General features: G+C 36.6%; 1 protein-coding gene across 1 annotated transcript in view; it reads right to left on the bottom strand.

Annotated features, from left to right (window-relative positions):
• GRK4 (G protein-coupled receptor kinase 4) overlaps nt 1–27491 on the bottom strand; it is a 41175-nt gene that overhangs the window by 13096 nt on the left and 588 nt on the right. Inside the window, exons 2-10 of the mRNA XM_014308526.2 lie at nt 17233–17319; nt 16455–16567; nt 11523–11600; nt 10381–10481; nt 8959–9051; nt 7551–7614; nt 6682–6822; nt 4209–4399; nt 1720–1757 (exon numbers count right to left, since the gene is read on the bottom strand). Of these exons, the coding sequence (XP_014164001.2) occupies nt 1720–1757; nt 4209–4399; nt 6682–6822; nt 7551–7614; nt 8959–9051; nt 10381–10481; nt 11523–11600; nt 16455–16567; nt 17233–17319 (906 nt within the window). The remainder of the gene's footprint in view (nt 1–1719; nt 1758–4208; nt 4400–6681; nt 6823–7550; nt 7615–8958; nt 9052–10380; nt 10482–11522; nt 11601–16454; nt 16568–17232; nt 17320–27491) is intronic.

The following is a 27491-nucleotide window of genomic DNA, read 5'->3' as shown; positions in this document are numbered from 1 at the left end:
CCAGTCCAAGCAGGGCAATGGGAATAAATCCACCCCACTCTCCCTTACATTCCCATGGACATTCCCATTCTTTGTTGGATAGATTCATGAACTGTTTCAAGCACATTCAAGACGTTTCAAGGCAAGAATTGTATTGACATTTTAATGCAAAAACACATAAGGTACTTTCTCAATAAAAATGTAAAAGTCTAGACAGAAGAAACGACAATTACATTTTCAATTCAATTCTAAAACAATTTTGTAGAAAGATTCGTTGCAAAAAGGAAAAAAAAAAGATCAAAACTCACACTTATTGCTAATACTGGTTATAAGGACAGGGATACTGTTGTTTACAGAAACACCAGAGACTCACACAATGATTCAGGCTGGAAGGATTTCAGAAGGCCTCTAGCAAAACCTTCTGAGCAAGCAGGCAGCCCAAGGTGTCCCAGGCTTTTAAAATACTTATTTAGAAAGCCTCCAAGAGTGGACACTGCATCACCTCTCTGGGTAGCCCACTCCAATGCCCAATTAACCTTTGTGCACATATGCTGTGGCATTCAAAAAGCTCTACAGCATCAATATTAACAGCATATTCATTTCTTATGTACATGTGTTAGATAACCAGGAGAGAGAGACAGAGAGGAGGAAGTCAAGTTCCATTTTATATGCTGGTTGGAAATAAGGTAATGCTCTGGAGCAGCAAATGCTATTTTAAATACATTCAGGTGCTCTTATATTCCCTGACATCTGATGAACTCCTCTTTCAAGCAAGATCTGAGCTCCTGAAGCGATTTTCTAATTAGTCTCCTGTGCTCTCTGGAACTAGATCAAAATATCCCTGGGAGAGAGGAAGCATTCTAGTGCAGTCCTGCAAGGCTACATTTTTCCTCAAAGAAGCCTTCAGCTTTTCTAAGACATTGCTGGAGAGAAAAATTAAAGAATGCATTTGATGTCTAGCAAAGCTTTAGCTCTTGGAAAATGACTTCTCTCAAGCATCATCGTTTTGAAATTTATCAGTCAGAACATGCTGACTTTAAAAAAAAAATAGTGTGCTAATGACTTCAAAAACCGTTTTTCCTCAACTAAAATGCTCAGCAGTTACAAGAACAAACTTGTAATATTAATCCACAGCTTAGAAGAGAATTCCTGCACATGTTCCACAGTCAATTCAAAAGATTCTGGTAATGACTTGCATACAAAGTCATTAAAGAGAATTAATTTGGCTTTTGACAAACAAAAGACTACAAACATTTCTTCATATTGTTTGTACTTCCTTGATTCCTTCCAGCCACCATCAGGGACCATCAGACCTCTTTTAGTCAAAAAGTTAACACAGAAATGCTTCAGATTTCTTCCACTGACTAAACATTCTGATTTACTAAGTGACATTCTGCCCCCCCCCACCCCCCATCTAACAAATCATGTTTCCATAATTGAAGAAAAGACAAACAAAACAAATCCATATAAAAATTTTAGTGATATTAAATCAAGAGGAGGGGAAAATGAGGAGCAAAAGAGAAAAAGTAACCATTTGAAGGTAGAAAATTGACCCTTCATACATAATCATGGTCACTCCCAGAGTTTTCCCCTGTTTTGTAAAAAGTAAGGCAATATTTTCTTTGCTAAATTAAGATTCATCAATGAGGTCTCTTTTATTATGAAGAAATCCCTTACATTTCTGGCTTGGTATTATAGGTATAATTCCTGATTTCAAAACGAATTTTAATTTTTCCTTACCACAGTCATCAAGAAGTATATTCTCAGGCTTCAAGTCTCTACAAATTAAACAACAGAAATGTGAATTAAACACAGACAAAACTATTAGCCCTCAAGTGCAACAGAAGACTTCTTGGTTTTGACTGAAGCAATTTTTCCAGTTCTACCTATAAACAAAAAAAGCTGTGAAGTTGATGGCCTATAATACAAATAGCTTAACCAGAGAACTAGATCCACTGTCCCTGAACTCCTTAATCCTCTTTAATTGATATTAACATAACTATTTAATGTGCATTAACAAAGGCAACACAGCATTAAAATCCTGATATAAAGAACCAGTATTTACACCCAAATTTGTGCTCATAAGTGAAAAACATTTCTCCTGAGGAGTATCAGCTTTACAACTCCCCAGTGGTAAAATACAAGTGTTTGCTGCAGTTTGATGTTGACCCCTTGCTATATTTCACCCCAGAGCATCAGAATATCAACAAAGAGTAATAATCCCAAGACTAAGCACAGGCTTAATATCATTCATCCAAACTCAATTTCTTTAACTTGGTCATGCAACTTCTAAAGCTTCCTAGACACTTCATCTAGTTAAGATTCTTTGCAATAACTTTCTAGAAGTTTCCTATTACTTTTCTGTAAACATCAAAGTTTCACAAACAACATTTTTTAACAATTAAATGATAGCAAGACTCAGGAAATACTACAAGGGCAATAAATTCAGCATTGCAATTTTGCATCTTGTGCATTTTTACTTTGAGAACAAAAGAAAATATTGAATGGAATGTTTGAATTTTTCTCTGCTCAAGGAAAATTTGGGGAGTCATTCAAGCTGAATCAGAAGTTTTTCTAGGATTTATCCCCTAGGAGATTCTCCTGAGGATATACATACATATATATATGCACGAAAATTGTATAAACTGTATAATGTACATTATTATTTATAATAGTGCACTATAGATTGTTACAATAGATATTGTTAATTTTTTATGGTTTGTTATATGTGTGTATTTGTGGTATGAGTAAGCATGTGGACTGAGATAGTATCTTAGATTTATTCCACCATAAAAATAAGCCAAAAATAGACATAAAACCCAGTAGTTGGCTAAAGAATCAGTTATTGGAATAGATTCTTAAAAACAATATGTATCTATACATACATACATACAGTTGTGACAAGAAGAAGAGTCTGAATAACATAAAAGAAAAAATTTTAGGAAGAATGACTCTAGAGTTGACATTCTAAATGAGAGAAAACTGTTCACCAGGAAATCTAAGTAGGGTTTTCCCCCCCAAATATTGGTTCATTAATGTTCTATAATATGTTTCATTATCTTATGAGATTAACTGTATACAAAAGTCATAAAGATGCTCTGCTTCTCATGGTTTTAAGTCTCGACAATCCCCATAACGTTAATAAATGGACATTAAATATAAGATTACAACAGCAGAGAAACCAGGAGAGATCAGAGGTAAAAAAACTGAAGAACACTAGGATTTGACATAAGTGTTTGAAGGTTGTCTTGTGGGCAAACAGCTAACAAGTTAGGCCTAAACACAGGGTTGTGGTTTGGGGTCTTTTGTTTTGTTTGGGGTTTTTTTTGTTGTTGTTATTTTGTATTTTAAACAATTCATTTTGTTTTCATTTGAACAATGTAAAATGACCTACTTGTAGCTGATGAAATGTCTCACCCCTGCTTCCCTCCTATGTGTATGCCAAAACACAGTGTGTAATATTGCAAGATTGGCCAAATTCCCTAGGGAACCACATCCAACCACCAGCATAAGGCTGAATCACTCTGGTTCTGCCACTTCCCACTCTGTGTGTCTGTGTGTGTGACACTTAGTGTTACACAGCAGAAGTATAAAAAAAGCATTCTTGGTCCACCACTAAGTTTGCTTTGCTTCTTCTGTAACATTAATGCATACCAGGGGTTAAATGATGGATGTACAAATACAAAACAGAGCATTACATTAATACAATCTCAATTGAAATGCATAAAGCTTCTGATAGTTTCATTAATTCAAAGGCAATAATAATTTTATTGTAGGAATCTGAAACTAAAACAGAAGAAGGAGCTTTTCACATGGGCTATGACTATCCTGTTACCCTTGTGAGTGTAACATGCAATGCAGCCAGGGACTTCTAGAGCCCTCTGTGAACTGTTTTAGTGTGGGCAGGAATACAATGCCATAGTCCTAAATCTTATGTATTAAAATTATAAATTAATTTGCTTTGTAAATCATAGTTTCATTTTATTTTACAAACAAACCTTGAATAAACTTTATACTGTTTTAAAATATATCAAGCATCAAGACCTAAATCAACAGCAAGAGGACATAAGAGATATATTCCTAGGGATATGCCATGAAAAGGATAACTATTTTTTTTTTTATTCTTTTCCTACAAAATTAAAATAGAAATGTGTTTTAGTAGGAAACAATTAATGTGTTCAATGCTGAAGAGACATGGAAAAGTACAAGTAAGTGTAGATGACACTCACCTGTAAACAATTCTCTCCCTTTGCAAATCCTCCAGACCACAGCACAGTTCTGCAGCATAGAAAATAGCCCTTTCTTCATCAAAGCCAGGATTTCCCATGTTATATATGTGAAACTTCAGATCCCCTCCATTCATTATGGTTAACACTAAACACAGGGCATCTTTTGTCTCATATGTATAGGATAAACTAACCTAAAAATGGGCAGAGTGAGAACACAACCATTAATCATTCATAAACCCCAGAACAATTCACAGATCTTTTTTCCAATACAATCAACTTATGAATCCTTTTTCAAAGCAAAAAGAACGAAACACACAAGTGGAAAATCACTCTTGCAGAGTACTGGAAGACACAAAGGAATTCAGACTAATTTGTCTGTGTACACAAACCATACACACAACACAAAAGCTTAGTGGCAAATCTGTTTAGATGCCCAGAAAATAAAGTTATTGATGATGCCCCTCAGCTGCATGGTACCTGTATTACTCTTTGTCCAGATAGCATATTCCTTATTTTATTAATATCCATGAATTATGCACTGCCAAACCATCTTCCTGAACTACAAGACTCAAAACTGCCCTAGAGGAACTCAAATTATTTTAAATCAAATGTGTAGTTTCTATTCCTACCCCTGCCTCCCCCCCAGGTAACTGCATATTTCCCTCATTTAGAACTTGCCAACAGTAATGACTCAGTATAACTCCTTACAATCTTTCTTCTCACTGTACTTGAAATGTTGATAGGCAAGGATAAAGCACCACTTTTTTTTTTCAGGTTTTAGGTAAAAGGTTTTTAAGTGCATTTAAAGTTTTAAAGTAGACTTGTGAATTAAAAAAACCCTCCCCACTTAACACAATGTAATATACCACAAAATTTAACTGCTTAAGTTACAAATTCATTTTCAATAGAAAAAGTTATGTTATGCAGATGATCATCTGGTAGGATCTTCAAAACTACCTAACTTGTACTAAGAGCAATGGAATTCAAACAAATACTTAGCTTACAGTAGGTAAACTAGCTAGGTAAAAAAAATCAGTAGGGTGGGGTTTTTTTAACTCAAAAAATGTATTTAAATGCAGTAGAAGTAAATAATTGTTTTAATGCAGTAATAGATCCAAACTGTTCCTTCAGAAGTGTAAATACAATACTAAATAATAAAACTAAATAAATACAGAAATCAGCTACTCAAATCAGCTACTCAAGGCATAGCTTTCCATTTGGTGGTTTTAACTATATGTCCAGCTATTTATGACTGTACTTGTGACAGAGACATGACAACTTACCTGTCCACTTTAAAACCAGTATTACTGCAAATGTTAGACCTAGATCTTCTCTGTTGCATAAAAACCACCATTGGATAGCAGGAGGAAAATAACTCATGCTCAATTTTATAAAGCAATTTCAAATTCAACTTGGATCAATTATTGATTTACAGTGTTTACATATACAGAAAAAAATGTTACTCCAAAATAGAACTTTCACTGTTTTAATAATTTATGGGTAAATTCAGATACTCTCTGAATTCAGTTTCAATCAATTTAAGCCCAGGAGCCTTATGCAAAAATAACATTAGCATATTTATACAAAACCATAATTTACAACAGTTTAAAATATTAATGTGTCTGGCCAGCAACTTCATTTTTCTTGTAGCTGGCAGTATTCTACAGTGGCTTTTTTAATACATGAAACTTATCAGAAAATAAAAACATATTTTATACACATATATTTATAAATAACTTTCACTATCCTCTAAAACAGGTACTATAAAATCCTCTGAACAGCAATACAAAATTTATAAGTAAAAGGATTTCAAACCAAAGCAAAATGTATTTGAAATTAACATTTAAATGACATTTCAATTAAAAAGTAAACATTACTTGGGGAAAGTTTTACTTGGTGTATCTTTGAACATTTTAACTTCTTACACTGCTTAGTAATTAGAGCTACTAACAGAGCATAATTTACATCATTTACAAATGCTATTTAGGTACTGAAACTAAGACTTCCATTACATGGAAGTTCCATTAAAAAGTTACTTGTTTCACATCCAAGATACTGCTTTAAGCCTTGGTACACAACAAAGCAATATAACCTGAATCAATACACAATTAAAATGTCATGTTTATCTTAAAATATATCAGCAATGGAGTAACAAATGCTATGACAATACCTCACGATATAAAAACTCAACTACTAAGCAGAGAACAAAGATTCAGTGGCATCAGCATGCTGAAACACTGCCTAATGTTCTGGCTGTCAGAAATAAAACAGGTGGACCAAAAATAATCCTTGTGCACAGAACTATTCCCAATCACACACAAAACATATTTCTTATTGTATTGGTCATTCCTCTCATGCACTCCTTAAATCAATTTTAAAAAGAGTTTTGTGCCCACAAGCTCCTGGAAGAGACAAAGAAGAAGCAAACAAAACGAGATAAATTTCTGAAAATAGAAAGTAAGTAGATACTTACTACAAACCTACTATTCACTTTTTCTAGAATCCTTTTTTCATTTAGAGCCATTGATTCTCCTTTCCTCTTCTTTATTCTCTTTTTTTCTAGCTTTTTGCAAGCATACATTTTTCCTGTTGCCCGTACTTGACAGGCACACACCTACAAAAAGAAGGATAATGTGTCAGAGATGCTGGAGGCTTTTTAGAATTTTTATTTTAAAGAAAATTAAATTTCATTTTCTTTTCAAACTCTTTAATGCTGTCAGAAAATTATGGTCTGTAAGTATCAATACAGAACCTTTGCTCATGAAACTTTAAAGGTTCACAAAAACTGTAACAGAAGTAGAAAAAGTGATTATACAGAGGCAAGTACATTTCTTTGGGGGTTGAATAGTTTAGCAAAACTGTGGAGCCTGTGTTAGTGAAACAAGTGACTACAGTAACAGTGCTAAGTGTCCTAGGATGTGTTAAGGACAAATATTCACATCACAGTCAAACAGGATAATGGTAATTTAGTTGCACTCTCCTTCCATATAGGGCTCTGGTTAAAATATGTACGGAGGCAGTTCAATAAATTATAAAGAGAATTATTAAAATCTATAGATTTTAAATTAGGTTCATTAATATTCTACATAATTAGCAAATTGCAACTAAATTCTTATTTCCAAATGAAATTTCTAAGTAGAAGTGACTGTTGTCAGTCACTACAAGTTTTCTGCAGCTTTGTGCATGACCTACAATGCTTTAACACGTTAAAACAGTTTGTATTGACAACAGCTTGCCAGGTGATGTGTCAAATGTAGATTGATAGAGACAAGAGTTAAACACACTCCCCTTTTTCTTTGACTCCTTAAGAACTGCCTTGCAGAAAGATACTTCTGTACTCACCTCTCCAAATCCACCTTTGCCTAGGACTCGGTAATGCCTAAATGTGTGTTTGGTTACTGGTTGCCTGATTAACAGAAAGAAACAATTACTGCAACAGGAATTACAAATGTTAGCAATCCCTCCCCACCCCAAGGTCTGTCTTCATTTTCTCCTTTCTGTTCTGACATATTTCTGAACAGATGTTGCCTTAACCTCATGTAGAAGTACTATAATGAGCTGAATTTCAAACGAAAGGGGTGCTCTGCTAAGAAACGTGGGCTCCCTCATCTGGTCACCAGGCACTGCCAATAGCAGGAAGGAAAGCTGCCCAGGTCGGCCCTTTGCTGCCTCAGAGCCCGAAGTGCTCCCAGCACAGGCCATTTTCACCTCCTGCCGCCTCCCTTTATTGACTCGCTGACACGCAGACTGCATTTCAGTGGCATCAAGCTTACAATGTGGCATTTAAAAGGTAAACCATTGCTGATTTCACTTTGTTTTTACTAAAGAAAAGTTGTGGTATGCAAGAGCAGTTCAAGAGCCAATTTGTTAGGGTATTGATGCAGAGGAGGAGGAACAGATAACTGGAGGCAGTAGAGCTGTTGATCCCTCTATGCTAAAACTCTCCTAAATGTGTCAGAGCAGGGCTATTACAAGGTACTGGGTTTTCCTGTGTTTGCTTTAAATGAGCACTCACTGTTACTGCAGCTTTGTTCTCAGGACCATAGAGGAGGTTCATTTAGTAGAAAATCTGAGTGACTTCCCTAATTCTCTTACTGGGTTTTGCAAACAATTCAGTAAAATAAAGACATTGGATAATTGGAATTTACAATAAAATCAGTGCTCGAGCACCTTAAAGTTTGAATTTGTGATCGCAATACCCAGGGGGCTGAATTTGAATCAATTTTTAAGAATTTCAACCTTCTGAAAGAGTCTGGACACTCAGTATTGATTTGAATGTACTACATTCTGATACATATATAATATGTAAATATTGCTATCTTGTAATTACTAGATCTGTATCTGTACCACCCTAAAAAACCTAGTACTAATCCAATTACCAGTGGGTAAGACTAGATTAATCCGTTTATTAACCACTAATTAGACCAAGTTTGAAACGAAAGGATGATAGTATTCCCAAGAAAGACTGGTATTCCACTGCACATTTGACAGCCAAATACTTCTGAATTTGTGTTTACCTAATACCACTTAAAGACTTAATTTATCACTTAAAGGCTACAGACAGTTCCATTGGAGTATTGGTTCTCCTACTGTCCATCAACATTATCCTTTACATCTTGTTTTTCAGATCATAATTTCTTAAACAAGCAGTCTCATTTAGCATACAGCTCTACAGTATTTCCAGCATAAAAATCAAAATTTGCCACAAAGCAAAGCTAAATTATAATGCAAACATTATAAATAAACTTACTTTTCCAGCCATTTCCACTGTAAGAAACGGGAAAAATACACACTCTCCTGGTAAGCTTCAAAAGGTGTTTTGCTTAGGTATTCATGGACAATTCTAGCAGGAAAATAAAAGAATAAAATCCATCTTACTCTGAAAAAGGTTGTTGAAGCAAGAGGTGCTATCAATCTACAGACATATCTTTAAACATATGAATGAAGCTGTAGGCAGAAAAACATCACCAGTGTGCTCTACAATGGTTTTGACCTAAATGTCTCACAAAGTGAGTACTTGTTACAGAAAACTGTTCCTGTCAAAACACTTGTGAAGGCCAAACTACTGCTACTTACAGGAACTAGACACTTTGACCTCTGCATTTTCATTGTCTTCAAACCCACCTAAACATCAGCTTCTCAGCAGCTTTTTATGCATGTATGAGCCTGCAAATATGAACTCTGAAAGTATCTGCAAGGTTTCATGCATTCTTTGAAGACTGGTAAATAATTTTTTTTTCTAGTGAAGTACTAAATGCCATATCCAAACCTTGAACACCAAGTACCTTAAAAGAACCACACCAAGATAGAGGTGGGGAGGGAAACAAGTCATTCAAACTGTAGTTAGGTATTTATTGGACAGGGGAAAGAGGATGATCTACATGAGACACTCCATTTGAGACATGTTTTATGAGCTGTTCTCACACAGCCCTTTCAATCTTATAATCTCAGCTTGTTACAAAGCATGCCTATTTCTGTTGCCAAGGAGATGACCCAAGCAGTGACAAAACCTGTAGTCATCCTTCAGACATGATCAAGCATGCCTTGAAGAACCAGAAATATTAGAAACATAAAGGCTTTAGAAAGACATGTAACACTCATAAACATGTACCATCCCTCCAAAACAAACCTCCCCTGCTACTACTGTGTGAAATACCACTTCATGACTGCAGAACAAAACCAAGTTGTATTGTTTTGTGTTAACTATTACAAGTGATTCTCTAATCAGCCATCTTAATGGCACATAAGTGTTGGCCTCAGTTAAACCTATTTTCAAGAACCTTAAATGTCTAAAGTTGTTTAGAAACCTTTCAAGCTTCAACTTCTAACTTCATATTTTTCTGCGTACCTTCATAATGGAAGAGAGTCTCTCAAAAAGTAAGAATACAGTAAAGAGAAGTATCATTTGTCTTACAGAATTCTTGGTGTCAGACAACAGTGTGATTTTATGCAAATGCAGCATTAAAGAAAAAGCTCTGCAAAAGTCAAACATCTAAATCACATCTGAAGGAAACCTAGTCCTCTAATAAATCTGTTCCAAGTTTCTTACTTTACTTACTCATTTCAGGGACTCAGTACTTCTAGATATAACAACTTCATATTTCACTTTCCTTAGAAACACATAAATTTCTCTTGTAATTCTCAAACTTAACACTAAGCATTTTTAACTTACCTAGTACAGTCCATGAAAAGATCCTTAGAAGGGTTCTTTTCCAGTCTTGCTTTACATTCATTTACTGTTTCCTGAGGTATTTCTGGCAAATGTGCTGCAGACTTAACATAATAAAAAAGAAAGGAAAGCAACAACAAAAGCATGAAAATCAGTAGAAAAACTCAAAGTTTTGTATTCAAAGATAAATTAAAATTTTTAATATGGTTAAAGGAAAGGAACAGTTTGACTAAAGAGAAAATCAAGAAAGTTGTATTTGAGCAAAATTTTTATTTCTTTCCTGTTACAGAACAATGAATTGGAAGTTATTTCAGTTATTTACTATTTCAGTATCTGGGGGAAAAAACTTGGCAATAAGTCAAATTTCTTTTTCTTTCCGTAAATCTACCACCAAAAAAGCAAGTCAACTCTTTGGCTTGGCAGGATGGAAAGAAGGAGAAAGAAACACAAACACAGGCTGGGAAACTATTTCAAACCAGATCAAAGAAATCTGGGTTTTTTTGAAAAATGTACGTGAATTACGGTAGTCCCAAAGAAATTCTCAAAATATGTACAAATTAAGATTCCATCTGCTTTTAAGGCATCTTCAAGGCCTTTTGTATAAGATGACCAAAGCAAGAGAAGCAGAAGGAGCATCTCTTCATAAAAAGCAAATATCTAATTATATACCCACAGAAAAGCTTCCACTGGATACCAAAAAAAAGACGCTGGATAAATGTAAAAAATCAGCTATTAATGATTACCACGGAAAACTGAAAGTAACAGAATGCTTCAGAAGAAAACAGCATTTCACTTTGTGAAAACCTGCAGCAATTCTGAAAATTTACAGCAAACAACCAAGGCCATATAGGAGTCTAAAAGACTTCAGATGACAATACACTGAGTTAATTTGTTTTTAAATTTTCTGTAGGTGTTAAATGGAGAATAAATTGTAATTGTAGTAGTTATATAAAAGCAGAGATCAGTCAAGGTTTCTGCTCAAGTTGACTGAACAGAATTTTAGAAGGCAGCACACCTCCCAGAAAGACAAAAATGGGATCAATGAAGTTTGAAAGTCAATTTACTAAAAACAATGCAACCACTTATATCTCTCTATTTATTTGACACTTACAAAGTACTTGAGGAAATTTTTGCAATATATTTACCCCATTAGTGAAGTACGTCTCTAAAACTTTGAGGCCACAGTCTATGCGCTTTTCATCTGAAGATACCTCATATTCTGCCTAGGAGAATGGAATTGAAAATTTTATTATGTTCACAGTCACTTGGCATCTTTTACATGATGATAGGTAAATTTTATCACGAATAACACAATACTCTTAGTATAAAAGAAACAGAAGTCTATAAGGTGAAACATGTATGAAGAACAGGAATAAAACAAAGCATATGGAATTTAATTTTTGGAAAACATACAAAACCTAACAATTAGTCTAAATGCAATTACAGAAACTGCATCCTAGAGGTTAGACTAGATCAATTACAATGAAATAATATTTATGTAGTGTTGTAGGACAGAATGACCCAGATGGAAAATAATCAGGAGTACAATAATCTGTTTTTTTCTTCACTGTACTTTTTTTCCTTCATGTGTTATTCTTTGGTTCAGTTTTGGGTAAAACCAGCATAAAACTACTTTCTACAAGCTTATAAATGAGAGCTAAACCAAACCCTACATCATTCTTTGAAAAAATAAAATTGATTAGATACAAATTTTGACGGTTTTTGACTTAGTAACATCTGGTACTGAGATGAAGAAAAAGAGAATCACGTAACACAGTGCATTTTGCAGATAAACAACTGGCAGCTGAACAGAGCTCCAGAAGTAGCTACTTATGGAAAAAATCCACAACCAACAAATCACCATACAGACACTACTACTGAACTACTTACTATTAATAATTTTATGGAATAACCTAGAAGCAGACATCAGAAGTTACAAGATTTAAAGACAACCCAAAATCTGGGGAAAGATTAATTAGAAAAGAGCAATCTCAAACAGCAATGCATATTAGGTTTGTTAGCTGGGCCAACTCAATCAAAGCTTATTTCATATTTCACGATGTAAATGCACCTAGGAACAAAGAATACATGGCAGACTTCCAGAATAAAGAACTGTATCAAACAACACAACAGTTGGTCTTATTGGGACAACAGTCATTAGAAACCTTGTTATAGGTAAAAGTTAAGTTAAATTAGGGTATATAGTTCAATTATATTGTATTAATTATGTTATATTAATTGTATTATGTTAAAGGGGGGGCTTATTAGAATGTGCTAGGAGAAGAGTCGACGATTTGGTGAACAGTGGTCTGGCGGGGCAAGACAAGGTCAAAGAGGGATTGGACGGAAGACCTGACCAATCATTTGAAGCCCTGCAGAAACAACTGGTTCAGAATGAATGGCATTAAAGACCAATGAGAAGCCTGGAAATGGACCAATCATCATGCAGATCCAAAATGGACCAATCCTGGACTCAAAGCGGGCTATAAATGGTGGAAATTCGGTTGGGTTGGGGTTCTTGTTTTTGGATACTGGTTTGGTTTTGGGAAGAACCCAGTGCGCTTGAGGTTAGCGCACTGTTTCGGTTTTTGGCTCGCTGTGTGGGTGCCTGGGCTTATCCTGGGTACTCCGTTCCTTGTAGCTATTTTAATAAATGAGAACCTCTTTCTCTGGAGAAAGTTTGGCCTCGTTCATATTCATAACAACCTCATTGGAGATTACAAGTAATTGATGTAATCAGAAGTTATTTACCTTTATAAAGAAAACTAGAACACTAAAAAATGACAGTCCAAGAATCAAACACACACAATACTGGAAATAATGGAATTCCTGATTTCCAGTTCTGCCATTAATGACAATTAATCAACACTGACTCAAGTCATCAACATCTTTTTCTACTGAGACATTATGGTATCACCCACTTCAGCACACTACTCAAATTCATCAATCCAAATGCAAGCCATAATTTCTGCTGCTCAATTCCACAACAAAAAGTGGAAAGGAAATGGTGAGGAATTCTCCTGCAATTGCTAATCAACCTGAGTAAGTCAGAAAAGTTTATCAACCTAAAGTTCAGCAGTGTGCTTAGCACCTTTAACACTAATTTAATACAATTAGTTAGGCATGCTGTTTTAAGTGGATAGTGTAATTTAAAAGGAAGCTTGAGAGGTGGCCTTTCCAAATAATTCTGTTGCTTACAGGGAAGTTTGAACTGTCACTGATTCCTTTTCATATGTGAGTAACCCTGTCCCTAGCCAGTGAAATGAGTCACTAGATTGGATAACTCATTCCTCACTTTAAGTTCTGTCACTTACATTCAATTATTTCACAACTCTTCTTTCTGTAAAGCCAAGCTGACTCCAGACTTTTAGGTCACGCCTTCCCAAGAACTGGACCTTACCAGACTCAGTATTCAGTACAAGTAGACAACACAGCATTAGTACTACCTTGGTTTTGTACTCCTGAAATAATCACACTGCTGAAATCACATTGCTTCATGTAAAAGAGTCAGAAAACTCTATTAACTAAGATGCAAGGTTTTTAAGGCTATGACATTTCATTTCAGGAAATTTTTTCCCAAAATAATAAGTCTAGAATTTTTTTAACATTTTAAAAAGCTAAACTTGGCAACAGCCAAGGTAAAAAGCACATAGCCTCAGCTTTTGCTTCCTGTATTGCCTTACAAAGAATACCAACCAAAGAAACCCCTCAACCCCGAAAAGATTAAATCTTGCTGAAATCTGGTGCTGAAGTCCACAAAAGGGAATCAGGCAAACTCAGGAACCATCTGTAAGAGATAGCAGGTATTTTATCTTACATCCTTGATCAAGACAGGATGTTAGTTTAAGATCATGAGAGTCACCAAAGGCTATCTTGTTTCAATGATTCCCAATAATAATTCTTCACCCTGATTTTTCAAATGGAAGTTAAACAACAAATACAAAAAAGTAAATTGTGAAATCATCCCTTACATCTGATTATATGAGCTATGCCAGTCTTCGGTAATTCACAGAAGCGTTGCAATCCACACAACATTATAGGTTGCATATTTCAAAACAGTTCAAATTTTTCAGTAAGTGAAAAACAGTCACTTCTTAGAGACAGTTTTACCTAAAAATTACATCTCTAGAGCAAGGACACACCTGTCTTACAGCCATGCCTAAGATTCATTCTCTTTCGTGCTGCCAAGGATTTTGCTACTCCTTATCTAAGATATAAGGATTAAAATGTGTGCAGAAGTTGTAACCATTAAAGCTAAATCCACAGTTGTCAGTGCATGCCATTCATTAAGGACTCTGGTTTATATTCACTTCAGGAATGAAAGCTCCACTGTTCTGGATTTCCATTCAATCCATTCAGTCTCCAGCTGTCAGCCTGGAGCTGTCTCTGCAATCTGGTGCTCAAACAGCTCCTGGGAGTCACAAAAGTGAAACACACCTGGGGAGTAAGCCCAATTGCACACAAATTCTTTGACAAATATAAACAATTCCACCTATTTGACACTCAAATTCTATTTTAGCTGATCTAGTGCCTCAGTTTTTAATACCAAGGGGGAAAGAAGATACAGTGAAATAGGAGGCACAGCAATAATCCCATGTACATTCCTTACACCCTGCCTCTTCCAGAGCCATTCCAATATTGTAGTTTGTGATGCGTGCAAGCAGCAGCATTACCCTACTTCTGTCTTCTTTGGTCATTTGTTCTCTGCATGTAAGAACAAAAATGGCTGGACTGAAAAAACCTGTTCTATTGTCAGCAATCTCAGTTTGAGACTGTATCTTATTGCTCTTGGATTAACTGTGAGGGACAAAGAATCAAAAGCTCTGAGCTGTTCTTCTCTTAAGGGCTATTTTGTGCCTGCCTAATCTCCTCACTACTTTCTCCCTCCCCAAGAGGGTTTTGGGCTGAGGATTTTTTTGCAAAATATAGCTGTGGGCACACTTCCTTCCTCCCTTGTTCTTCAGCATTAGATATCAAGATGTAAATATATCAAGACCTTTTGCCTTAGTCTCAAAAGAATTGTTTTTTCTCCTTCCTTAGACGGTTCTCTAAATTTCCATCTCCATTATACAGTTTTTAATTAGCACATGCTATGTAGCCTAGGGCTTCCATGCAAGTTGCAACACTTTTAAGTCTATGTTTATAACATTTTGAAGGCTGAGTATAGCAAGTAATATTCATAATACAGACACCCTTTCAGGCTCTAGAAGCCAAGCAGCACGTCTTCCTAAAATTGCTTCTCTCTTTCCCATAATGCCCATTTCTGTAGTCAGACCATATCAAGATGGCAGACTTCATAATAAGCACTAAGTATTTTCCTTTATTAACAGAAGTGGTTTTTTGACATCCATCAGAAGTTACAGCTTTACAGTCAGCAAAGACTATGTTTTCACACTATGTTTTCAAATACACAGCATTAGGAAACAGAGCTGTATAGAGAAAATTAATAAAATGATTGTGTCTTAAACAAGCAGGCAGCTAAACCCCACACAGGCACCCACTCACTTCCCCCCACTCATAACCAGAAGGGCAGAAGTGAGAAATCTTGCAGCTTGAAATAAAGACAGTCTGATAAAGCAAAGCTGCAGGTACAACCAAAGCAAAGTAAGAAATTCATTCATTTCTTCCCATTGGTAGGGAGATATTTAGCCATTCCCAGGAAAGCAGGGCTTCATTCCCATGTATAACAGCTAGCTGGCAAATTGTACCTCCCCCCTTCTTCTTTCTTTCCCCCAGCCTTTATTGCTGAGCACAGCACCATATGGTATGGGATATTCTTTGGGCTCAGCTGTCCTGGCAGTGTCCACTCAACTTCTTGCACCATCAGCCTCCTCACTTTTAGGGCAGCATGAGGAACACCAAGGCTTTGACACTGTGTAATCCCTGTTCAGCAAGAACTAAAGCATCCTTGTTCCCAACATTATCTTGGTCTAAAATCCAAAATATGGCACTAAATGACCTACAGTGAAGAAAATCAACTCTATCTCAGCAAAACCAGCACAAAAGTCCAATATTTACATACAAGAATATATAAGACACTGCCTACTGAGAGCCATCATCCATTTCTCACTACTTACCACTGCATCCAGAAATTCAATGCATCTTTTCAAATCTGGTCTAGAATCACAGAACTGTCTGAAGAGAAGTCTTCCTATTGGCTGTTTGTCACAAAGCTGGTTATAGTCTCTTTCTGGGGAAAAAAATTATATATAAATATCTTTATTTATTTTTATTTTTGTAGTAGGATGGTCATTACTCCCATTTGAGGTTAGAAAAACACTCAAACATGAAGATTTTACATTAACATATTTATCAAAGATACCATAAATATGCAATGATTCCAAAGAATAGTGAAACACTCTTCAGTCACATCTGTATTCTACTGACTATCCCATTTACTAAAAGCACACTGAATTATATGCTTGAGGTTAATTTAGGTTAGGATGCAAAAAGCAACCATACTGTGAAACAGCAATACCAAAGCAAGCAAGATGGTTTGGAAAGAGGGAATACAAGATTATAACAGAAAGGTAAAAAAAACTATTACTAGACATTAAGGAAAAGGGTAAAATATATTACCATCAATTTATAATATTATTCCTTTTTCTAATTCAAGGTTTTGTACATCTATTCTTTAGGAACAGTTTCCTTTAACAAACAAGGAGCTGTGATACAGTTTTTATCATCTCATAAATTTTATTTTCTCATAAGTTATCCATCATCTTACGAGTTTAATAGCTTTTTTATTTTTTTGCTATTTAGCATTTAGAAGCAAGACAGAATCCTTTCCATTACCAGCACCAAGCTCTTAACCTTCCCTCTCCAAGGAGAGGCTTTATTCTAGGGGACACTCACCGATGGAGCACCGAATACCCTCACAGTGACTGACAGGGGGCAACTTCAGCATTTCTTTCCATTTTTTACTACGCCCACTCCGTTTGCCTAGAAGAAAATATGAATAATATAAAACACAATACTGTGTCAGAGTAAAATTGAACATAAAATTGAACATAAACAGCATAAAATTAGGTCAGTTCTACACAGATGTGTCAGACTACTTTTCATGCCTATAAAGAAATCCATCTAGAAGGATATCCAAACCAATAACAAATGTGATACAGAACAACTTTAATGCTTTTTTTCATGTTTCATGTAAAGTCTTTCCCAAGACAAATCCTTCACATTTTGTCTGTGTATGTAGAATATCTCTGCAGAGAAAAGACAAATAGCTAGGTGTTTTGAAAATCACAAACAAAACTGAAACATCGAAGATGGAACAAAAAAATTTCGAGAATTATCTCTCAACCATGGTAAAGAATGGAAGAAAATAAAATTGAGTAACAAAGTACCAAGAACAAAGTTCTTAAACACATTTTTTGATAATAAAGTTGTACATAAATATTGTCTCTTTATGGGCAGTAATAGTAGTAAGAGTAGATCCCACTAATAAATGTGAGGGCATAGCTCAAATACAACCTATTTACTCTAGATCATACAAGGATACCAGGAAGAACTTAGCTGTTGTAAAATGTAGATATTTTCAATGTCTCAGTTTTCACAGCACTGGTGTTGAATTAGTATTGATTTTTTAAAACTACCACAATGCTTTTCTCAGTTTCTAAAAAAATATATCTGTGCTACATTTTCTATGTTACATTGAAAACACATCTGTGTTTCAGCACATTACCCTGGCCAATTTCCTTTACAGAAGATATGCATACTTATCAAAAAAGTAGAGATAGACAGGAACATATCCACACTTTCAGATCCAAAATATTTCTGTGGAAGAGTAATTTAGTGCTGCAAAAGACTTTAAAGATTTTACTAAGCTATATGATCAGATGCATTTCCACATGACAGAGCAGCAGCGAATCTGCACAGAGGCTTTCTCACTGTACCAAAGCAATACACACTGCTAACCACAATGGGAGAAAAAGGAAGGGAGTTACCCAAAGTAACCTGAATAGAAACTAAGCAGCAAAGGGTACCAAACTCTTTCAGAAGTAAATTGTTAGGGTGAAAGGAACTAACATCTTCAGAATAACAAAACAGGTCACACCAATTTTTTTTGGTTCATACCAATTTATCCTTGATAACAGGAATATTGACATCTTACTGTGCTGCTGCCACAAAACATTCTCAACTCTAGTATCCATATAAAGGTAAAAAAATAAGGAATAAAACACCTATAAATATTGGCTTGTGGACATTCTTTGAACTGTCACCTACTCTCTAAAAAAATGCAAACTTCTTCTGCACTTCATTTTCTAATAATCACTTTGCAGGTCATTTGCCTTCCATACCATTTTAGAACACAAAATATGGAATTTACTTCTCATCCTATATGTCAAGCAGTACCAGAACTAATAATGAGGCTGTAATTACCAGCATCATTAAAACAAACTGTGCCTATTTTAACAATATATTTTTTATCTTAAAGAGAAGTTGAATATATGCTTGAAGAAAATCAAATCAAAACAAAACATAACACCTTTCTAACAGAAATGAACACAAAGAAAATCAAGGAATATTGACATAGACATCCTATACACATACACTGAATAAGAAGGCCTGGGTATGGATTATGTGATCATGAAAAACAGCGGATAGAAGTGCCAGGTTCAGCCATGTCATACTAACCTGCAAGGTCCACAGAAGTTAAACTGCTGCTGTTAGAAACTGCTCAGAAAGACTCACTTGTGCATGACACCACACAATCAGTACTGATCCAGAATGATAAACCAAACCCACATTCATATCACACTGCTGTTTGTAAAATGTAAAATTAACTGTGATATATATCAAGAATACCACATTCTGAAGCACTGTCAAATTAAAAACTCAACCCATCAAAAAGGAGAGGATGGCTATTTTACTTCAAGTCCAACACAAAAAGAGCTGTATTTTGCCCAAATATTTTGCCATGATGTGACTGTTATGAACTTCATTTTACAAAAAGAGAACACATGCTAGAATGCAACTGAATTCACCATCCTACAGAAGTCAATAAAGGCTACATATAATTTATTAATCATACATAAGAATCAAGTGCTTAACAGTATCAACTAAATCAATGTGCTCCCACTTTTCTCTGAACGGAATGTTCTTGTATTTACAGCAAATGCAACTGCCAAAGTCTGTAGGTCCCAGTAATGTAAAGAGCCATTTCTGGTAAAAGTTATGGCAGGAAGTCAATTTGTTTGTCACGTTATTCCCTAATTGCAAAATTCTTTTCCATTTCTGAGGCAGTTTAAAAGAAGTATCAAATCAAATTATAACACTTGTGGTTTGAAAGTGTCTTAATATTGATTTCAGAGCTTCTATTCTGAATCTCACTCTAAAACACTTCAGATAAAATTCTTCCAGAAAGACCAGGAGCTCACTTTCCAACAGAAGAGCCAAAAAGCCATTAGGTTAAGGTGCTTTCTGGTTGACCTCTGTGGCTCAGATGAATTACTGATTTTTGCCTCTTTCAGAAGGAATCATGGCTAAAAGCAATGTCCAGCTTGAAGTGAACTCATCTTGTACAAAGAGAAGGGTGGATGCATCAATACACATTACAGTGAGAAGAAACTTCAATTACATTTTCAGGTACAAATGTTCTTCTCCCCAAATTACTTCTTAGAGTTACAATTTCAACATCTAACTCTTTCCCCATTTTTCCTTCTTAAAAAGATACATACTAAATTTAGTTAGATCACTGCACTAGTGAGGGCAAAATGTTTAGATGTTTTATTTCAGCTTTTTTTTAACCTTCAGAGAAATATTTGAAAAATGTATGTAAGGCAATGCAGTTGGCTTATTCATCAGTAAAACCACAACTAGTTGTAAAAAATGAAACTGCTGTGGCCACAACCTATGTCAAGAAATAAGAATATGTTTTAAGTCCTCAGATACACTTCTCAGAGCCACAGAGATCTTCCTTGCAGACCTGACTGCAGACTGACTCTCATTTCAGTGAGCACAATGTTCATTGCACATCATTAAATTAGTTTTCCTTGAGACAATGAATTTGGATTCTGTCATGCAGAATCCTTCTTTACTGACACTGAGATTCTGGCAGGGAGTTTTTTGTGCTCCAGCTCTCCTGCCTGTGCAGGGCAAGCACCATGAATCTGAGGCTGAGCAGCACACAGCTCTGTAGCACTGGGGTGCACGATTGCTACAACTTCATTCTTGCAAAACTGATTCCACAAACCAGATTGTCAGATACCAGCTGAGAAATTCATACTAGACCACACCCAGATAAACTCTGAAAGCCTAAGACTGCAACAAGATGACAACCTACAGCACGCCTTTAGTGTATAAATCAAATCAATTGGTTCAAGGAAAAATGCAAAACAATTGATGCAGGAGCTCTACATCATCTACACTGAGACACATGAAAATAAGCTGGGTACAGACACTGCCTTAAAATATGTCTTTCCCACAGCAAAGGCAGTTGCAGGCAAGTTTCCTAATAGATTTAAAACTCACATGAATTCAAATCTTCTCCTAGTTCCAGACACATTTTTCTTCAAACCACTCACAATAAGGATTAAAAGCTTTCACTAAAAAAAAAAATCAAAACATTCCTGTTTAACTATGACCTTATGCTATACAGGCATTTATAAACACTACTCATTGAGTAACAAATTTTCCTTTTATGCCTTTATTGGGCAAGATCCACCTTCAAGACACAAACCAGTGTGGAATTAATACCTCAGCTCCTCAGATCAGACCATAACACTGGAATAGCACCAAGTTCAAACTAGAAGACAAGCTCACACATACCATCACTTGAGGAAAGCTGTCATGCCTCCAGCTCTAGAGACAGCTCATAAGGTACTGCTGCGGGGGTTCACAACAACCTTCTCCATTCTGCAGGCCGCATGTATTTTTTTCTACAAAATACAACTTGTATCAAGTTGTATTTTGACAAAATACAAGTTTGTATCAACTCAAGCCTCGCCACAGCTTAACAACTACATTAAAGAGAGTGGCAACGCTTTTCTATGGAGAAAGGGGTTTTTTGTTGTTGTTTTTGTTTCCCCCACAGACATATGATAAATACAATCTGGCTGGTTCCCAGTAAACTTATCAGAATCACCTGGCTGAAAATTCAGGTTTTGGCAGAAGGTTAGCACCTAACTCACCAGCATTACAAAGGCCAAGGTACTTCTGAATGCAAACAGAAGCAAAAATGCAAGTAGTACAGTAAATAAATAAAAGATATCTATAGATTACAGATCATTATGGCATTTACAAGATAATAGGCCTCACATTCCTGGATTCAAGTGCATGGAGCTGGACTCCAGCAAGGTAATACTCGAGTGCTCTGGCTCATCCGACTGTCAAGGCAGTAACACAGCAGGCAGTTAAAAGCCCAGCTCTCCCCGTGAACATTTGTGCCGTTTGTTTACGTGCACAATCATTTATTGTTCCCAAGCTAACGCCACTCGAACAACTGGTTCTTCACACGGGCTCTCTACGCAGCTCCAGCGATCATGTGCACACGTAGGAATGCCAGAGCACACCCTCTGCACTTCACCAATTAGGTGTGGAATGGAAAGCTTGGATCAACCCGAGTAAATGTAACTGATCTTAACATTTATTAATCTGTTCTTGCAGTGAAACATTGTAACATCTCTGTATGCATTTCGAGATGTCTCTAACCAGCCAATGAACAGGGTTTACAAGGGAGGAAAAACACACAGAACACTGCAATTTTACAGCCAACAAACAAGGAATTTTTTAGCATGATAGCACACTAAGAGTGCAACAGATATTATAGAAATAAAATTCCTTTAAGCTGATTGTGAAGTCTCTATTGTAATTGTCACATTTGAAATAGGCAAAGCAGCAGCGTGTATCAATTACTAGATATCTCGTGTTGTATTTAGTAAATGTAATTATTTAAGATTCCAACTTGCCCACATCCATTCTCCTTACAGTTCATTAAATAAAGGACAAAAAGGCAGGCATTGTGCATAATTCTGTACAAACACAGGAAGACATGTTTCCTGCCACAATGAGTTTACAGCAATTTAAAGCACAATGCAATAAGAGTGCAATAGAACATAGGAGGCAAACGAGGGAAGAACTGACAACAATTGAAGGCAACTACAAAAACTCTCAGCACTCTCATGTTGAAATTTGTATTTGCTGCTGGTGGACTTTCTGGGCATGAGTGTGCCTTGCTTTCCCACTTGTCCTACCCCTGAAATAATTAAAGAATTCAGATCAGTTCAATAGCCAAACTGATCTGAGCAATCTCCATAGAATTATCTTCCTAGTTACAAACACACATAAAATAGGACTCCTTCCTTGTAGCATCAACACTATACTGAAATATTACCTTATACCGCACACAAAAGTAGGATTTATTTTGCTTCCTGAACGATTTTAATTGCTTTCAAGCCCAGACAGATAAAACTCACTATTTGAGTGGACTGCTCATTTTCTGTGGAGAATACATCATTAAGGTAATTATTCTGAAACAAGTATCTTACAGGATTCACTTAAGCCAAACTGTGATCACATACTGCTACTGAAAGGTTCCTTCCTTCTAAATCCATCCTTGGACTGCACCTAGCAATTATCAAATCTGCAGGAGCTTACTGATTCATCTGAAAACCAACTTTGGGAAGAAAACCCCAAACCCAAAACCCAGCAACATAAGGAAAAAAACCACCTCAAAAACCCACATACCCTAGATTGGTTCATGGATCCAGCTGGCAACTGCCTCAGCCATTCTGCAACCACAGGCTAGAACCATACAAACCAAGAGCTGGGGGGCATTTATTTGAGGCATGACTTTAATTTAGCCAAAATCAATGATAATATCCAAGGATATGCTATGCCTAACAGCAGACCCAATTCTCATTCCCAAACTGTTCCTGCCACAGCAATATAAATGAATTTTAAATGGATGCAAATGGACCAGGTATGTTTAAAATGTACTCTTGGCATAGATCCTCACCTGGAGTAAACTGCCACTGACTTCAAAGGAACGATGCATTTACCCTTTGGGTGTATTTTTTTGAGACTATTACTTTAGGCAATGAAAAAAGAAAGACTCCTAAGGAGTTTAAAACATACAGGGATTAATTTCTTTCCTTCCCAACATCACAGACTATATGTGGGATGCTGAAATGAATTCGGGGCTCACTCAAAGGATTTACTGAGAGTGACTGAAATAAAAACAGAAGATATAAATATAAAGAGAAATGTGAACATAAAATAAAAATTTGAGGTGGAACTCTTGTTTTTCAGAATAACTTTGTTTATATTTATTACTTCTCTCCATTTATGGGACAAATTCTTCAATGTCCTTCAAGTGAAACTAATTTCAAATATTTTTCTGCTGGGAAAAAAATGAATGTGCTAATTTCTCTGTTCTGGTACACAACTAGAAAACATATTCTTGTACACTACTCTTTCACACAAATCTGAGTAAGGAGAACATGGACTACCTGGTGTGAAAGATTGCAATCTCAGTTCATACATCACTATCACTTAATACTTATGTGGTTCTATACCTCAGTTCCTGCACTTCAGCACTCCTAAGATCGAGTTTGAGTTTGCTTTATAATCTCTTGTTTTTCTACTGAGTCACCTGTGCTTGTTCCACCACTGGGTTCATCTTAAGAGGAGTTTTCCCCTTTTTCCTTCCCACATACAGGTTTCTCACCAAGAGTAATGTATCACAAGAGGGAAGAGCAGGATTGACACAGAGGGCCACTTAACCCTCAGGCAACCCCCCAGGCAACTGGGACAGGGAACCCCAAAACACCTTGCACTGCAGCTTTTGTCTGAAGGCAAATCCCTCCAGGGACAGGCCAGCTTTTGGCAGAAGCGGGTCAACTGAAAAACTGAAAAAGGAAAGGAAAACTCCCAGTAAAGCACCCAACTCCTAAATCTTTCATCCATGGAGTACCAAAGAGTATTTTGTTAATAACATCTTCTAGTTGTAGGTACATTCAAGAATCATATATTATGTTATCACTAACACCCACATGTACAAAGAACTGGCATTTGATTATTTACCAAGTGGCTTTAAAAGAGGATAAGGAATCCTGATGTCTTCCCTTCTTATCATAAAGAAATGTTGCAGTTCCTACAGAGACATTACAAGTCTTTAATAAAAGAGATAGACTTCTATTAAAATGGTGTTTTATTAAAAGCTATGAACATCCTCTTAGAGACAAAAGTTAAACTTTTGAGGCTGGGGGGAAGCTGGGGTTTCGTATGACCTGAAAAATGGAATTAGTAAACTCCTATAAACAGACATTATCCTCACACAAATTGAATTAGAAGATTCACACCTCTAATGAAATAAGCCAACAGTAAGACTGAGTGAGCAGGTAGATAGTCTAGAAGCAGAAAGCAAGAGCACTTTTTTATTGTATAAGAGAAGAAAGTAACAAGAAGACATTCATTTTACCTGAGTTCCTTGCTCTCTAATAACATAGATCAAATTTACTTTCGATGTATCAAATCAGATTTAAGTGGTAGACATGAACTTTGCTGTTCAAGGTGTGCTGATTCTGCACACCTACAAATGTAAAACCCAAATGATTTTCACATTCTATCAACATTCACATCCAGAAGTATTAGAGTACCTAAAATTAGAGGAAAATTATGTGTACAAATATGGTGTATGTGCTCAGGTAAGATTTGGTGTTATTTATTGGGGATTTCTACATTCTCATTAGGCACCTGTCAAACTGTTTCATCAGAAGTGGACAGATACACATCTTTTATTGTTTCTATATTTACAAAATGAAAACAACATATCTCTGGGGTTAAAAGACTTTGCAAGATGTATTCAAGGGTACAACCTTTTACTACTCTCATCTTCATCAGAAAAGAGTCTCAAGTTGGACTGACCCATGCCACAATTAAGCCTCACTGATTTCTTGTGACATGAACCACAAAGAATAAGAGCCCAGTAATTTACATGTTATTTTATTTGCTTGTACAACTGATTTGTTATCCAGGTGAACAACCTCTCTCACCTACACAGAAGAGAAGGATTACTGACATAGCTAAAGCCTATACATGAAAATAAATGAAGCTGCTATTGTACATTAGCTTTGGAATTTACTTTCTTCCACAAGAAATAATTGTGCACTTTTCCATGCTATCCCACCTCTCCATACACTATAGAGTGCGATAATAGAAATGTGGGAAGGAAAGTAATTTGAAAGTCTCCTCTTCTGTCCCAGTTGTGAGGCTGTTTTAGCAAAGAATATATAAAAACATCTATCTCAAACACTAACTTCACAAATCCCATTGCCTTGCAATGGAAGGCACATAAGAACAGAGCTGGGACAGGGATTTTATGGAGTGGTCTTGACAGATGGAGTAAACCAGACGTTCCCAGACCAGCCAGAGCATGCAACAGCCAGAAAATACTTTCTTTTCAAGGAGGGTTTTGAAAAATGTGACATAAAAAGTACCCTATGCACAGGGGTTGAGACCTGAAAAGGTAAAAGACCTTCTACCAATTGATCAATGGAGTCCTAGAGTTTCAAAGCCAGAATTCACTTTTTTTGTGCATGCTTACACAACAGAGCCCAGGCCAATTGAAGGTACAGAGAGTAACAGATGATTACCATTACTTTTTAAAGTTTCACGGCAGGTAAAACTGATCTTCACATCAGCTGCTCTCAGACTTCCATTTAGTTCATTAAAATATCTTGTTTGGTCAGTTCTACCACTATAATTTATTTTAAACACAGTGAAACCTTAACTAAAGAGGCAGCCTGACATTAAGCGTCCACTTGAAAGCCTCTGCAGATTACCACTCCACTCTTTGTGGTGAGGGTTTGGGCACAGTAAAGTTTTTGAGCCAGATTCCACTTTCCCTTCATTTCTCAGATGACTTCAATGCAAATTCCAAATTCAGGCAGCACCACCACAGACATGTTACCGTCAGTGAAACCAGCCAAAACATGTCCTCTAGTTTGAGGTGGTCTCTTCAGCTAAGGTTGGAAAATGGCCCAAAATTGTGATCACTGTTCTGTTTTTTAAACCCCACTTCAAAGTCAAAAAGCTGATTTTCCTCTCTTGCTGCTTAAGGCAAATTTAACTGGATACACATATGGCGTAAGTGCCAAACCCATTTAGAGATGGAGGAACTTGCAAAACATACAGAGGCAGATTCTGCTGCTCTTACTCACTTTAAACAGCTCCAGCTTAACTAATGGGACTTCTCAACACAATTAAGACAAGCAGGATCCAATCCAAAAAGAATATGCACATTTCAAAGTTGAAAAAATATACTCTGCACAAAGTACACTGGTAATCCAGGGAGACATTCAAGTGGCCAGTTAATGGACAGTTATATACACGAAAAAGCAGTAGGACAATCTTAAAGTCAGGATGTTTTTTTTAAACAGCAGCCACGTGCTACACTAAAACTAATTATCTACCCAAAACGTTTGTTAGCTGGGGGGAGGAATCTGCAGCTCAAGGTGTTCTGGGGAGTCAAACTGTAAGTGCTAATCCAATGGGAAAAAACACACTTTTGTATTACGATAATACAAAATAATCGACTGCAAAGTACAGGTCACATTCAACAGCTACGTTTTTCACAGGCAGGAATTTCAGCAAGATGGAGTGCAAGGTTTTTCCAGAGAAGATTTATGTCACTTGATCGTTCATATCCATAAGCATTTATATTTATAAACAAACCGAGAACTTACAGACTAACGACCTTTTTAAAACATCCGGTAAAAACACTATTAGAATCAAGGGGGAAGGAGGAAGGGGTGTTTTTTCAGAAGCAAAGCCACAAGCCGGTAACTCCGAACAGATCCCGCGGGAGGAGCAGGGCAGGTGCCTCGGGGCACTGCCCGGGACTCACTGCCCGCCCGGGAAGGGCTCCCGCCGCCACCTCCAGGGGTCCCCGCCCCGAGCAGACCCCCAGCCCGGCAGCCTCTCCTCCCTCCCAGCCTCTTCTCCTCCATCACTTCCTCTCCCCCTCCTCGCGGGCCCCTTTACCCCTCACCTCAGACCCTTTTCGTCCCCCAACATACGTCCTCAGCCCGCCCCGCCTCGAACTCCCGCTTCTCCTCCTTCTCCTCGCCCCGCGGCTCTCACCCTCCCGCGCGTTCAGCAGCACCGTG

This window comes from Geospiza fortis, unplaced genomic scaffold (assembly GCF_000277835.1).
Source record: "Geospiza fortis unplaced genomic scaffold, GeoFor_1.0 scaffold147, whole genome shotgun sequence".
Classification (NCBI taxonomy): Eukaryota; Metazoa; Chordata; class Aves; order Passeriformes; family Thraupidae; genus Geospiza; species Geospiza fortis.
The sequence above is the reverse complement of the archived record's forward strand: the minus strand, read 5'-3'. Positions and strand labels throughout refer to the sequence as shown.